General features: G+C 43.0%; 1 protein-coding gene and 1 long non-coding RNA gene across 2 annotated transcripts; one reads left to right on the forward strand and one right to left on the reverse strand.

Moving 5' to 3' along the window:
* The first annotated feature begins 984 nt into the window (after positions 1–984).
* Positions 985–14,826, forward strand: LOC115532537 (uncharacterized). Its single transcript, XM_030342380.1, has 10 exons — positions 985–1,112; positions 1,530–1,736; positions 6,525–6,656; positions 6,773–7,040; positions 7,144–8,212; positions 10,770–10,875; positions 11,148–11,354; positions 12,644–12,775; positions 12,979–13,246; positions 13,350–14,826. Exons 1-10 carry the CDS (start codon positions 1,025–1,027, stop codon positions 14,422–14,424), a joined length of 3,552 nt encoding a protein of 1,183 aa, XP_030198240.1. The 5' UTR covers positions 985–1,024; the 3' UTR covers positions 14,425–14,826.
* On the reverse strand, positions 3,401–6,477 carry LOC115532289 (uncharacterized). The gene is made up of 5 exons (XR_003974011.1): positions 6,279–6,477; positions 6,015–6,140; positions 5,390–5,494; positions 4,938–5,061; positions 3,401–3,526 (listed from the first exon to the last, which is right to left on the reverse strand). It is a non-coding gene; the product is annotated as an uncharacterized LOC115532289 (long non-coding RNA).
* Positions 14,827–15,328: the final 502 nt, after the last annotated feature.

Below are 15,328 nucleotides of genomic sequence, written 5' to 3' on the forward strand. Positions count from 1 at the left end.
CGTCAAGTACCTTCAACTACCTTCGTATATCCATCTGGTCAATGAGTTGACTGATATACCATTAGGGACACCAAGCCATTTGTTGTAACTTGTCACTCTCACAATATTGCTGATTATAACAGCAATCTGCAGGGACTGATAGCTGTCATAGGCTAGCAGCTACGTTGTTGAACTTATTCTAGGGCGGCTACTCTAAAATTACAGTAGATGAATCCTTTCCTTTCCCTTAAGTAGACCTCAGGCAATTGCACATTAGAACCTATTTACAATTTCCCTCTGTGATCTGCAAATCCTCCTTTGTCTCCTCTTATTTCTTAACTCTACCCGCCGAGTGCCAAGTTGCCAACGCGACCATTCAGAAAATGTAACCTTAAATTACCCCTCAGCCCTAGCCCCTCCCGCCAGCGCTCTCGGAAACAATGAGTCCAAGTTAAAGACAACTTCTAATTGTATTAGTAATTATTTCAACTCATAGTCTGGCTTAGCAAGTTACGATTTCCTTAAAAAAAAAATGTAGGGGGGGGGGGGGGGGCTTTTGAACATCTTGGGGGGGCTTAGCCCCCCCCCCCCCATTCGTTTGGGGCCCCCCAATCTAGCATGTTTACCACAACAGTTGTCTGTTATTTTCAGTAAGGTCTTCCGGTGTATTTGCATTCTAATGTTCGTATCCCATAAAATAAGGTGTGCCAGGTGGGGCAAGGTTGCAACTTTGATCTATTCATTTCAGACCCAATGAAACCTAAGATTGGCTATGGTTGTGGGGCATAAAAGGGACGGACACCACTGGGAGGGGAAGAAACGAAACTCGGGTTTCACGAAACAGCTATCAGTAGGTAGGCTAATGATCGTTTTGTGAAAGCCATTCAAGAGTCAAGAAGGTGGAGACATATGAATTAAATTAATGCATTTCTTCATGTCTGCATTTTATTAATACATTTTTTATTACTTTCATTGCCTCAAACTCAGTTGCATTATTTGGCTGGAGTCCATTACCTGCAGGTTATAACATCTCTCAGTCGTCAACATGCAGAAGCACGGAGCCATGCTGTCTGCTTTATGGATTTTGCTTCTCCATGTTTCTCCTCTCGGATCCATGAAATTGACCCTTTTCAGTAAGTTAAACTACAATTCCATTACTTAAAATGCAAATAGATCAACTGAAAACTAGTTTCTAAATTTGTTTTGTTCCCTTGTTTGTAAGGCCTACTGTGAAAATATCTAATAGATCAACTGAAAACTAGTTTCTAAATTTGTTTTGTTCCCTTGTTTGTAAGGCCTACTGTGAAAATATCTAATACATCAACTGAAAACTAGTTTCTAAATTTGTTTTGTTCCCTTGTTTTAAGGCCTACTGTGAAAATATCTAAGTTGATCACCAAATCACTCAATGATGTATAACATTACAGGCCTTTCATTATATAGCTGTTGCTGCCCTGACTTTTCACTAATCCGTTTTATTATTTCATAACGTGAAGCGTTTGGATATTTTCCGTCCCTCAAATATAACCTCCTTTTTCTTTGTGCGCCAGAAAGCCCGAGGGCGTCGCCAGAGGATGGGGATATACGGTTGGCGGGTGCGAAGACCCACTCTCAGGGCCGGGTGGAGGTCTACCTTCACGGGGAATGGGGAACCGTGTGTCACAACGGCTGGGATCTGCCCGACGCGCAGGTGGTGTGTCGTCAGCTGCACTTCACAGGAGCCGTATCTGCCGTCGCTGGAGGGACGTTTGGCGAAGGTGGGCTGTTCTATTCTGATATGTCTTCAGGGGAGGGCGCAGCAGATTTAGCACACAGATTTGGACACTGTCCTAATCTCTAAAAAACCGCATCATGTGTCAAAAAGGGACATCATGGTCCCTGTGTAAACGATCGGGTTCAGCGGCAGCAGTAATCAACGGCTTGACTTCCGCACAGGTGTTGTGCCGAATTTCGACCCCCCCGCATATTACGACCCCCCTTCGCTTATTGTCAACGCCCCATACTTTCATTTAGTTCGAGGCGCTCTTCCTTCCGACAATATTAGTCTAAATTAGTGTTTATGTTCTATCACAACATCACAAGTTGAGCAACTTATCACAGAAAGCGATGGCATATTTTAGATTGTAAGTTTGAAGACGAACACATCGCAATGGAGCCTCCGACGACCCATGTACGCTACAACATTCACGATAATGAACTACGAGAGCACTTAAATACTTAATAGTTAAAAGTAATACATTTATGCATTATGTTATTTACTCATATTAATTTTGACAACCTCTTGGTAGCCTACCCTGGAAAGCACATTTAACTGTGACTGATCCAAAACTAAGGAAATCCTTTACTAGGTACAGACTCAGTGAGCACAGCCTCGCCTTCGAGAGAGTGAAGGATATTGGATATATTGGATATATATTGAATATATCCAATATATATTTTCGATATATTGAATATATACTGTATATACTGGATATATTCAATATCCAGCCAATTTAGCCTGCCATATTCATCACCCCACTCCTATTTCTTGTTTGCAAAGTCTGTGAAACGTATTGACGGTTGAGTGTTGAGTGTTACTGAAAATACAACATTTTCTTCGTTATGAAGTCTTCGGCTTGGAACTTCAGGTGACCTTCTCCAATTATCACGAGAGTTTAGGTGAGTGACAGCTCACAGGCCTGTGGTGGCCTGTGAAGGATATTGGATATATTCAATATATCCAATATATATTTTGGATATATTGAATATATACATATATATAGGCCTACTGGATATATTCAATATCCAGCGCAATTTAGCCTGCCATATTCATCACCCCCCTCCTATTTCTTGTTTGCAAAGTCTGAGACACTTCACATTTTTTGGGGTTACATCGTTAGGTCACTGGATGTGACTGTAGAAATGTCGTGTAGTCATATAACAGGGGCATTTGGCAGGTGTGTGTGTGTGTGTGGGGGGGGGGGGGGGGGGGGCGTTGTATTCTGACAGCCAATTCATGCCGGCAGAATTACTCACTCATTCAAAATGCTCCCAGTGTTGATGCCTACCATGTCAATATAATGAACAGTACATATTATGAATATGTGTATGGATGTACATATGTATATGTATGCATGAAGTAATTGCAATTAACAACTTCTGACTTTGAGGAATATTCTAGAATAGACTTCCTTTCAGAAATCCAATGTAACATCAACAGATATCAAAGTTGAACACACATTACATTAATGAGCCCTACAACTGTTCCCTGCAGAAAAAACCCACACCCTTGTAAAATAGCCACAACGTATTGTGGCCAAAAATACCAGAAGACAAGAAGTAAAGTTTGGTGCAAGTACAAAAGTAGCATATACATTTACATTTTTTTGTGATAATAACCTGACTGTAATGAATACGAAGGATGTCAAGAATAGGTCTCAAGCGCAGAGCATGATAGAATGTTTATTAACACAATTCCCAAGAAGGAGGCTGGAGATGGGTCAAGGGACAGGCAGGAGGTCATACACAGGAAATTTGATGGGTAGGCGAAGTCCAGGCAGGGAGCAGGCTAGGAGTCGGAGACTACGTTAGTCAGGCAAACAGGTCGATGCACGGGTAATCCATTAGATATAGGTAATATTAAAAAAAGGCACAGTACGGTTGTGGTGAAAACAAACAAGAAATAGGAGATGGGTGATGAATATGGCAGGCTAAATTGGCTGGATATTGAATATATCCAGTATATATATTCAATATATCGAAAATATATATTGGATATATTCAATATATATCCAATAGCCTATCCTTCACTCTCTCGAAGGCGAGGCTGTGCTCACTGAGTCTGTACCTAGTAAAGGATTTCCTTAGTTTTGGATCCGTCAGTTAAATGTGCTTTCCAGGGTAGACCAAGAGGTTGTCAAAATTAATGAGTAAATAACATAATGCATAAATGTATTACTTTTAACTATTACGTATTTAAGTGCTCTCGTAGTTCATTATCGTGAATGTTGTAGCGTACATGGGTCGTCGGAGGCTCCATTGCGATGTGTTCGTCTTCAAACTTACAATCTAAAATACGCCATCGCTTTCTGTGATAAGTTGCTCAACTTGTGATGTTGTGATAGAATATAAACACTAATTTAGACTAATATTGTCGGAAGGAAGAGCGCCTCGAACTAAATGAAAGTATGGGGCGTTGACAATAAGCGAATGCGCGTTCACGCGAAGGGGGGTCGTAATATGCGGGGGGGTCGAAATTCGGCGCAACACCGGCGGTAAACCTTTCCATGGTAAAAGCGCGCTCCACCAATGAAATACGTTGCGTTAAACTTTAGGATTGTGGGTAGTGTAGTGCTTTTAAATTATGTCTATAAATAACTCACCTAAAACATTTTAACCAAGGGGAGGAGGGGCCCTTGGGACAGCTGAATATTACATCAGGAATAAAACCATATATATATATATATATATATATATATATATATATATATATATATATATATATATATATATATATATATATATATATATATATACATATATATATATATTTGTGCTGTCAGTTAAACGCATTATTAACGGCGTTAACGCAAACCAACGGCGTTCATTTAACGGCGTTCATTTTTTTATTGCGCGATTAACGCAATTTATCAATAAAAAATTGGCTCAAAACAAAGAAGCAGTAGCCTGACTGCTATGTTCAAGGCAGTATGTTTGTATGTTCATCGTTTAATTGCACTATAGGCTTTTTTTTTGTATCGTCCTGTTTTGATCAGTATATGCCAATGTTGTTATCAATAAAAAAACATTTCCACAAGGCAAGCCGATGCACTTCTCCATGTTGATAAGAGCATTAAAATGAGAACAATTAATGGGACAAAGACATCAAGGGATATTTAGCATAGGAAAAAAATGTGCGATTAAATCGTGAGTTAACTATGACATTAATGCGATTAATCGCGAATAAATATTTTACTCACTTGACAGCACTAATATATATACATATATATATTGTAGCAGCCCTCGACATCGAAGTAACCGGAGAGTCTCTGACGGGTGCAACCTTTTATTGCGGAATTCTTCTGTCGATATAGCACCGTGAATCTAGAAAAAGTAACACAAAATGGTTGCACTATTACACAAATATATTAACATCAGTGCAGTACAATTTCCACGTTCACAAATTAAAGAAAGTTACACTAGTCTCTTAATATTAAGATAACATTCATGTGTGTGCAAACTGCATAAACATCTGAATGACCTTTTCAATATTCACTTGAATTCAAATATTATTCCAATACAGGAAATAAAAGAATGACAGAAAACATATTTCAGCAAAACAAAAAACTTAAATGTGTGCATTATTTGCTACACTTACATGAAGACACCAAACTTAAACATCACACTAAAAGCTTACAACAAACCAACATACCTCGCTCCGCTTGCCAAGGGTGCAAGACGAGGGAAAATTGAGATGGAAAAGTTGCATGCAGGGATGGGCAACTGGCGGCCTCACTCAGTGCGGCCCGCATCCTCACTCAGTCAGGCCCGCACATAATAAAAAAAATATATATAATAATAATAATAATAATAATAATAATAATAATAATAATAATTGATCGAGTTACAGAAAACTTGGTCAAGAAAGATCAGAAGAATTCATAGAATTCGAAGGCAAACCCATGCGTCTAGTTTGCTTAGAAGCGATATCAGTCATTAAAGATATCCACTTAAGTCGTCACTACAACTACTACAACTGCTTGTTGGATTTGAGTTAATTGAGTTGTTGCACTTAATGTTGGGCCACTGTTTTTCAGTTTTTTGACTTCATTGAATGATGACGTATGTGAGCCCTTTGCACTGATAAAAATACTGACCATTCATGTGGCTGTTTGAGCATGGAAAACATGAAATGAATGTATGTTGGTTCAATTAACATACCGTACATAGGTTATGATTCTGGATGATTTTTTAGGTAGTGGCCATCCCCAAAATGCACCAGAATACAGAAAATCATATCTACCAAATTCCAAATTGTGTAGCTTCTCTCAGCTCACGTTTAGTTGAAGTGTGCAGTCATGTGGCCCTCCGATGGTTATGATGAAAAATGTGGCCCTCTTTATCATGAAAGTTGCCCATCCCTGCCGTACATTCATGGGACAGCTGTTAGCTTGCTTCACACGCTATACACGAACATAAAATGGCATAGAAATACGACCGGTGTAAGACACATGAACTATAAAACTTACATAAAAAATGTTTCAATATGAACCCAACATTTATCTAACCTAAGTACAGGCTTTAAGACAAATTAAACGTACGTTTTCGACGCGACTACGTGCGGTGCGAGACACGCATCGCCATGACTGCTGCTGTGCGCTTCTAAAAGGGTACCGGGCGAAAAGCAAACAAAAGGTTCCGGTCGCAATACAGGTGAATACTCAATAGTTCCGTTACATATATATATATATTACATTTTACATAGATATATAATTTTCTCCCACAAAACCACACACGATTACCGGCCATTGTGAACTAACAATTTCTAATTTCAATACATTCTCTAGGATCCGGAGAGATTTGGCTTGACCAGACGAAGTGTGTTGGCACAGAGAACTCTCTTTCTAACTGTTCCTACAATGGATGGGGAATAAGTGATTGCACACACAAGCAAGATGCTGGAGTTATTTGTGTAGCAGGTAGATATCAGAATTATTCAACCATTACGGCAGTAAATACTTACAATAGTGTTTATTTCCAGTGTTCTCAAACATTTTGAATACTACTAAATATATTTATCGTTCTCCACTCTTAGGCACTAGTGAGAACTATGTGGACCATAGTCTTGAATTGTCTGAGGATCTTGGGCAACTCTTTGACAGCGAGGAGGGCTGCGACTTCCTGATCCACGGACAAACTTACACCGGCCTTAAACGATACGATGGGGAGATGGTGAACACAACAGTGTGCGCACACAGGATGATCCTCTCACGTTTCCCTGGCTTCAACGCCTCTACTGATGTTGACGAAATATCAATTAATCTCACCCAGACGTGCCGTCCTCATCTACCCAGTTTGATCAGGTATAGGCCTTACAGCACACCATGATTCGGATGACCGTAATGACTCTGTGTGGTCTCCCATCCCCCAGGTAACCATTGTGGAATCTGCCCTGTGTACTCTTAGGTACGTTTACACGCGGAGACTGGAAGTAACCACGACTACAGCCGAGTGTTTCCACCAGTTGGCTTCGCACTTTGGAATGAGGAGGTTGATGGAGGACGCCGGGCGCCTCTTCACCAAGCTTCTCCCTCAGGACCCCTCCTTCCTCACCCAGGTCTCCTTCTACGAGTACTCGGTGGAAGCGGGCGACCGGGTGCTGCAGGAGAACTGTCTCCAGTACATGGCGTGGAACTTCCAGAAGCTCAGCACCTCCAAGGCCTGGAGCTCTGTGTCAGCAGAACTGCTGCAGGCCCTTCTGTCCCGCTCTGACCTGGTGGTGCCGGGCGAGACCTTCGTCCTGGCAGCGCTGGAGGACTGGGTCTCCCAGGTGAACCGGACGACCAGTGTGGAGCAGCAGGCCTTGTTGGCCCACGTGCGCTTCCCTATGATCCCCGCCAAGGAGCTCTTCGAGGTACGCTTCACCTCCGCCCTCTACTCCGCCCATCAGACTCTGTATCAGGAGAAGCTTCTGAAAGGGTTCGAAGCGCACTCGCTGCCCTTCGGCACTCTGAAGAACAGCTCCACTTTCCAGAGAAACGACCAGGATTACCTGCCCAGGATCTACACTGGCCCCCCGTGGAGCGTTACGTTTAACCAAAGCGGAGAAACCGTCCAGCGTCAGATCAACAACCAGTACAACCATCGAGGCAGTTATAGAGGCAGTTATTACAACACGCCGATGCCGAGAACAATTCAAACTCAAAGCACACCTGTCCACATCAGCGCTCTCTTCGCGGACAAAATGGTTAACTGGCAGCTGAACCTCTTCAAAAAGCGAAGCGACTGTTCCAACCGTGGTGTGCGGTGTGATTCACTGCCTGCGGCCAGAATGAGAATGTCCACGTCCAACTTCCAGTACCAGGGCAGCATCCGCTACAGCAACCGGCTGCTGTTAAGCTGCCAAGGAAGATACATTTTCCACATTATGGACTTCAAGGATACATTTGCTTATGTGCCCACTGGCGAGAATGTAACGTACCCCTGCACCGATGAAGAGCATATCTACCACTTTGTGGTGAGGCCCGAATACATCTGAGCCCACCGCCTCTCGGTGGTGGTGATGCTGGTAGGGGTGGTGGGGTCGGTGGTGGTGTTGGGGGTGGTGGTGCTGGTGGTGAGGGTGTTGTCGGTGGTGGTGGGGGATGACCGATTGGTGATGGGCAGCCATACTTGTGAGTGACGGTTTCTCCAGAGTCTGAACCTGGGTTCGTTCTTGGTTTGGTTTGGTCTGCCTCTGGTTACTGGGATCAAACCCTACTCAACTCACGAGAAGGCAAACGCTGCCTTTCAATGAAATGAATTAGGATCTCTTAGTGAAGTAACTCTCATTAGTATGTTCATGTATGCTTCAAAGCCTTCAAATAAAAAGCTATTCAAATAAATCTGTCTTTATTCACCATCATATACCCCATATTGTACATTTGTGTTACAATTGTAGCTTCTAATATACAAAGATGTTCTGACATGCAATTTAGTTGTTAGCTGCAAAAGTTTATAATTTCGGCTAGTCCTCATCATGAGCGCAGAGGGGGGGATGGAGTGGACAAGTCCACTTCAACTTCTGAAAAACATGTTGTCCCCCCAAAAAAATTGAAAAACATGTTGTTCCCCCCCCCCCCCCCCAAATGTAAATAGAAATATTTCACACATAAACACAATACTTTTGAGCGTTTTTTTATATGTCCCCCCTGTATATCCTGCACAATGGTTTGAACCGTTGCCTAAACTATTAATGGCTGGTTCTTATGGCAGCTAAACTTATATTTAGTTTGGTGATATTATTGATGTCCTCCTGAGTTGTAATGAGATCAGCGCCCTCGGTCCTTAGTATGCGTTTCCAAGTCATCACTTTGGTAATATCAATTGAAACTACGTTCAACACACAGATTCGCCATTACAAGCCGTTTGAAAATCTGCCTTTTCCTGTGCTTTGGTGACATCCCCACTGGGGGGGGCCACCTAGGTCATGGGTCTCAAACTCGCGGCCCGGGGGCCAATTGAGGCCCGCTTGATGATATTTTGTGGCCCCCTAATTGACATCAAAGTTTAGTGTTAGTGTGGCCCGGTTTTGCCGGGACAGTCCCAATTTTGAGTTGCGTGTCCTGAGTCCCGCCAAAAGCCAAAGGACGCTAAAATGTCCCGGTTTCCATTAACAGCTATGAAATGTCCCCTGTTGTCAGCGATTACATAGCCAACGTGATCTCATTATAGCCCGATCATTAACTTAGATTGGGTCAGTTGTGCTCCTTTATTCTGAGGAATACTTGATGTGGCCCAGCCTGACCCAGACTCTACCTCCAGCGGCCCCCAGGTAAGATGACTTCGAGACCCCTGCCCTAGATGTATGATGGATTTAGGATGACACTCATTTGTGATCATTACGGCACTGAGAAGGGCGGATTGTCAAACAGTTTGTAATGGCTGATCACAATCACACCTGTCCCCTCTAAATTGGGGACTTATTTCAGTCTTTGTCATCATCATCAAGTCTATGTCGATGATCATATAAAACCAATGAATACTTTTAAAGAAAAAAACGGTTTTAGTAAGCTATTGAGCTTCTATGGACCTGCATGGCTGATACAAGAGTTATTATCGGAGCCGTGTTGCCTGTAGGGCAGCTTCTTTCAGTAGTAGTATTAATTATTTTATTTAAATTTGATATTGCTATCAGTTTGATGTTATGGCGTTTATATAGTTAACTTAATTAGCTTTCGTTGCTGCCCTTAAACATATATATTTTAAATAAGGGGAAAGGAAAGCCAAAGCGAGTAAAGAAGCTGTTGGGAAAGACGAAGCACTGGTTGAGGGAACGGCAAAAAATAATAAGTAATGTGCTTTGGTCGGGTGGGGGGGTGTTGGGGGGGGTTATGGTACGTCACTTGTTTTTTAATGTATGCGTAATTTCACGTAAAAAATACGTTAAAAAAATCTAATAGATGTGACTACGTTTTTCTTATTTTTAGTACTGCTTCATAAAGTGGGTCTGAACATCACTGTCAGACTTATATGTGTCATTTTGACAGAGTTTGTTTCGAAAAATGTGGCATGAATCAATCAAAGGTAGGGGCTGACGCCTTGCATTGATCATTTTCTTTATTCCAAAAATATGTTGTCAGCTTTTTTGGGCCGGTTTGCACCCGTCATATAAATATCTCACCAGTGGTTACAATGTGGATACCCATCTAGCATGTTTAACACAACAGTTGTCTGTTATTTTCAGTAAGGTTCTCCTGTGAATTTGCTTTCTAATTTTTGTTTCCCATGAAATCAGGTGTGCCAGTTGGGGCAGTTGTGCAACGTTATCTATTCACACACAACGAAACCTAAGTTGGGTTATGGTTGTGGGGAATAAAAGGGGATGACAATCACTGGGAGGGAAGGAAACGAAACTCGGGAACAGCTATCAGTAGGTAGGCTAATGATTGTTTTGTGAAAGCTATTCAAGAATCAAGAAGGTGATGACATATAAATTAAATTAATGCATTTCTTCATGTCTGCATTTTATTAATACATTTTTTATTACTTTCATTGTCTCAAACTCAGTTGCACAATTTGGCTGGGTTCAATAACCTGCAGGTTATAACTAACATCTCTCAGTCGCCAACATGCAGAAGCTCGGAGCCATGCTGTCTGCTTTGTGGATTTTGCTTCTCCATGTTTCTCCTCTCGGATCCATGAAATTGAGCCTTTTCAGTAAGTTCAACCACAATTCCATTGCTTAAAATGCAAATAGATCAACTGAAAACTAGTTTCTAAATTTGTTTTGTTCCCTTGTTTGTAAGGTCTACTGTGAAAATGTCTCAGTTGATCACCAAACCACTCAATGATGTATAACGTTACAGGCCAATCATTATATAGCTGTTGCTGCCCTGACTTTTCACTAATCCGTTTTATTATTTCATAACGTGAAGCGTTGGGATATTTTCCGTCCCTCAAATATAACCTCAGTTTTCTTTGTGCGCCAGAAAGCCCGATGGGGTCGCCAGAGGTTGGTGATATACGGTTGGCGGGTGCGAAGACCCACTCTCAGGGCCGGGTGGAGGTCTACCTTCACGGGGAATGGGGAACCGTGTGTCACAACGGCTGGGATTTGCCCGACGCGCAGGTGGTGTGTCGTCAGCTGCACTTCAGAGGAGCCGTATCTGCCGTCGCTGGAGGGACGTTTGGCGAAGGTGGGCTGTTCTATTCTGATATAATGTCTCCACTAGGGGGCGATGGCGCAGCAGATTTAGCAAAAGCAGTTTTTGCATATTTTGCAGCAGTGAGCGTCCCCTTTTTTAACAACTCTGGTTCCGGAAGTCAATATCCCATAAATTTTCTCTATTGGCTCTTCAGAAAATCGAAAAAAATAGTTTTCAGCCTGGAACTTAGCCAATTACCGCAGGAATTATTCGTGACCGTAAAACATTGGATTCCGAGCAAGAAAAGACAAAGGTCCAGGAACATTAGGCCTATTTTGTGAACGAGTTATGAAACTTCTCATCCCCTGATCCATTGCTGACCTTTTTATCAGACCACTTGCACCAACCGAAACACGCTTCTTGCATGTCTTAACCAATGGGGGGGGGGGGGGGGGGGTTGTAGTTTAATATATAGTAGCCTATGTAATGTATATATAGTGTCGTCATCGACATGGTACCATGAGTAAACATGGTAGCCTATACTCAACCATCGCGCGTCCATCAATGGCGGTTCCAACGGTTCCAGCCGAGGTTTCTAAGAGCCGGTGGATATGGGATTATTACTTGTTTTTACCTGTGAATTCAATTATGTATTCATTCAACATTATGTACTCCTCGATTTTATCCTACCAAAATTACTAAATGGCACCGCTATATATCATATAATTTAATTATTTATTTTTATTCCCCGCACCATGATAACGAAATGATTGGTGCAACTCGGGTCAGCCAGCTAAGAGCCTGCCAAACTCACCACAACCCTGTAGGTCTTGTCTTTCAAGCTGGCTCTCTCAAACACTACAGCCCAGTACATGGCCGGACTTCCTACTGGTTTAACCCATTTGGACACTCTGTCCTCATCTCTAAAAAATCGCATCATGTCAGAAAGGGGACATCATGGTCGCTCTGTAAACGATGGAGTTCAGCGGCACCAGTAATTAACGTCTTGACTTTCGCCCCGGTGGTAAACCTTTCCATGGTAAAAGCGAGCTCCACCAATGAAATATGTTAGGGTTAAACTTTAGGATTGTGGGTAGTGTAGTGCTTTAGTTATGTTTTTAGATAACATTTTGAATAAAACATGTTTTAACCATGAACCAGTGAGGAGGAGTCCTTGGGAGAGCTGAATATTGCATCAGAAAAAAATATATACATATTTATATATATATGCCTATAATATATATATATTACATTTGACATTTATAATTTTCCCCCACAAAACCACACACGATTACCGGCCATTGTGAACTAACAATTTCTAATTTCAATACATTCTCTAGGATCCGGACAGATTTGGCTTGACCGGACGAAGTGTGTTGGCACAGAGAACTCTCTTTCCAACTGTTCCTACAATGGATGGGGAATAAGGGATTGCACACACAAGCAAGATGCTGGAGTTATTTGTGTAGCAGGTAGATATCAGAATTATTCAACCATTATGGCAGTAAAATACTTACAAAAGTGTTAATTTCCAGTGTTCCTCAAACTTTTTCTACCAGTCTACCCCCTCTAAGACACTGCAGTATTCCAAAGTAGGCCTACACCTTGGGGATACACAACCAATGCTGTACATTTTGAATACTAATAAATATATTTATCTTTCTCCACACTTTAGGCACTAGTGAGAACTATGTGGACCATAGTCTTGATCTGTCTGATGATCTTGGGCAACTCTTTGACAGCGAGGAGGGCTGCGACTTCCTTATCCAAGGACAAACTTACACCGGCCTTGAACGATACGATGGGGAGATGGTGAACACAACAGTGTGCGCACACAGGATGATCCTCTCACGTTTCCCTGGCTTCAAAGCCTCTACTGATGTCGACCAAATATCAATTAATCTCACCCAGAATTGCCGTCCTCATCTACCCAGTTTGATCAGGTATAGGCCTTACAGCACCCCATGATTCGGATGACCATAATGAACCTGTGTGGTCTCCCATCACCCAGGTAACCATTGTGGAATCTGCCCTGTGTACTCTTAGGTACGTTTACACGCGGAGACTGGAAGTAACCACGACTACAGCCGAGTGTTTCCACCAGTTGGCTTCGCACTTTGGAATGAGGAGGTTGATGGAGGACGCCGGGCGCCTCTTCACCAAGCTTCTCCCTGAGGACCGCTCCTTCCTCACCCAGGTCTCCTTCTACGAGTACTCGGTGGGAGCAGGCGACCGGGTGCTGCAGGAGAACTGTCTCCAGTACATGGCGTGGAACTTCCAGAAGCTCAGCACCTCCAAGGCCTGGAGCTCTGTGTCAGCAGAACTGCTGCAGGCCCTTCTGTCCCGCTCTGACCTGGTGGTGCCGGGCGAGACCTTCGTCCTGGCAGCGCTGGAGGACTGGGTCTCCCAGGTGAACCGGACGACCAGTGAGGAGCAGCAGGCCGTCTTGTTGGCCCGTGTGCGCTTCCCTATGATCCCCGCCAAGGAGCTCTTCGAGGTACGCTTCACCTCCGCCCTCTACTCCGCCCATCAGACTCTGTATCAGGAGAAGCTTCTGAAAGGGTTTGAAGCGCACTCACTGCCCTTCGGCACTCTGAAGAACAGCTCCACTTTCCAGAGAAACGACCAGGATTACCAGCCCAGGATCTACACTGGCCCCCCGTGGAGCGTTACGTTTAACCAAAGCGTAGAAACCGTCCAGCGTCAGATCAACAACCAGTACAACCATCGAGGCAGTTATAGAGGCAGTTATTACAACACGCCGATGCCGAGAACAATTCAAACTCAAAGCACACCTGTCCACATCAGCGCTCTCTTCGCGGACAAAATGGTTAACTGGCAGCTGAACCTCTTCAAAAAGCGAAGCGACTGTTCCAACAGTGGTGTGCGGTGTGATTCACTGCCTGCGGCCAGAATGAGAATGTCCACGTCCAACTTCCAGTACCAGGGCAGCATCCGCTACAGCAACCGGCTGCTGTTAAGCTGCCAAGGAAGATTCATTTTCCACATTATGGACTTCAAGGATACATTTGCTTTTGTGCCCACTGGCGAGAATGTAACGTACCCCTGCGCCGATGAAGAGTATATCTACCACTTTGTGGTGAGGCCCGAATACATCTGAGCCCACCGCCTCTCGGTGGTGGTGATGCTGGTAGGGGTGGTGGGGGTGGTGGGGTCGGCGGTGGGGGGTGGGGGGTGGGGGTGGTGGGGTCGGTGGTGGTGGTGGGGGTGTTGGTGTTGGTGTTGGTAGGATGGGGGTGGTCGGGATGTAAGATTTGTGATGGGCAGCCATAGTTGTGTTTACATGCAATATAGCCTTTATGTTTGCTGCCTTTGAGAGGCGGTGACGGATCCCGGTGTCCCTCTTGTCTCCTCTGAACCTTGGTTCGATCTTGGTTTGGTTTTGACCTGCCTCTGGTTACTGGGATCAAACCCTACTTAACTCATGAGAAAGCCAACGCTGCCAAGTATGTTTTGAAAGCCTTAAAATAAAAGCAATTCAAATAAATCTGTCTTTATTTGCCATCGTGAACGCCTGTTTGTTTTACATTTTTAGAGACTTATATACAGAGATGTCCAGAGATGCAATTTAATTGTTTAAAAAATAACTAAAATATAATTTTGTTAGTCCTTATCATTGGCGCAGATGGAGTGCAGGAGTCCACCTCAATTTCTGAAAAACATGTCATCCCCAATATACATTCTTTCTAGATAAATAATGTAATGGAGAACATATATTTATTACAGGCTGAGTCCACTTATGAAATATTTCACATATAAACACAACAATTTTGAGAGGTTTTGTATATGTCCCCCCTATATATATCCTGCACAATGGTTTGAACCGTTGCATAAACTTTTAATGGCTTGGTCTTATGGCAGCTCATTTTATATATATACGTTGGTGATATTATTGATGTCCTCCTGAGTTGTAATGAGATCAGCGCCCTCTGTCCTTAGTATTAGTTTCCAAGTCATCACTTTGGTAATATCAATTGAAACTGTTTTCAACACACATGCTAATC

Source organism: Gadus morhua, chromosome 2 (assembly GCF_902167405.1).
Source record: "Gadus morhua chromosome 2, gadMor3.0, whole genome shotgun sequence".
Classification (NCBI taxonomy): domain Eukaryota; kingdom Metazoa; phylum Chordata; class Actinopteri; order Gadiformes; family Gadidae; genus Gadus; species Gadus morhua.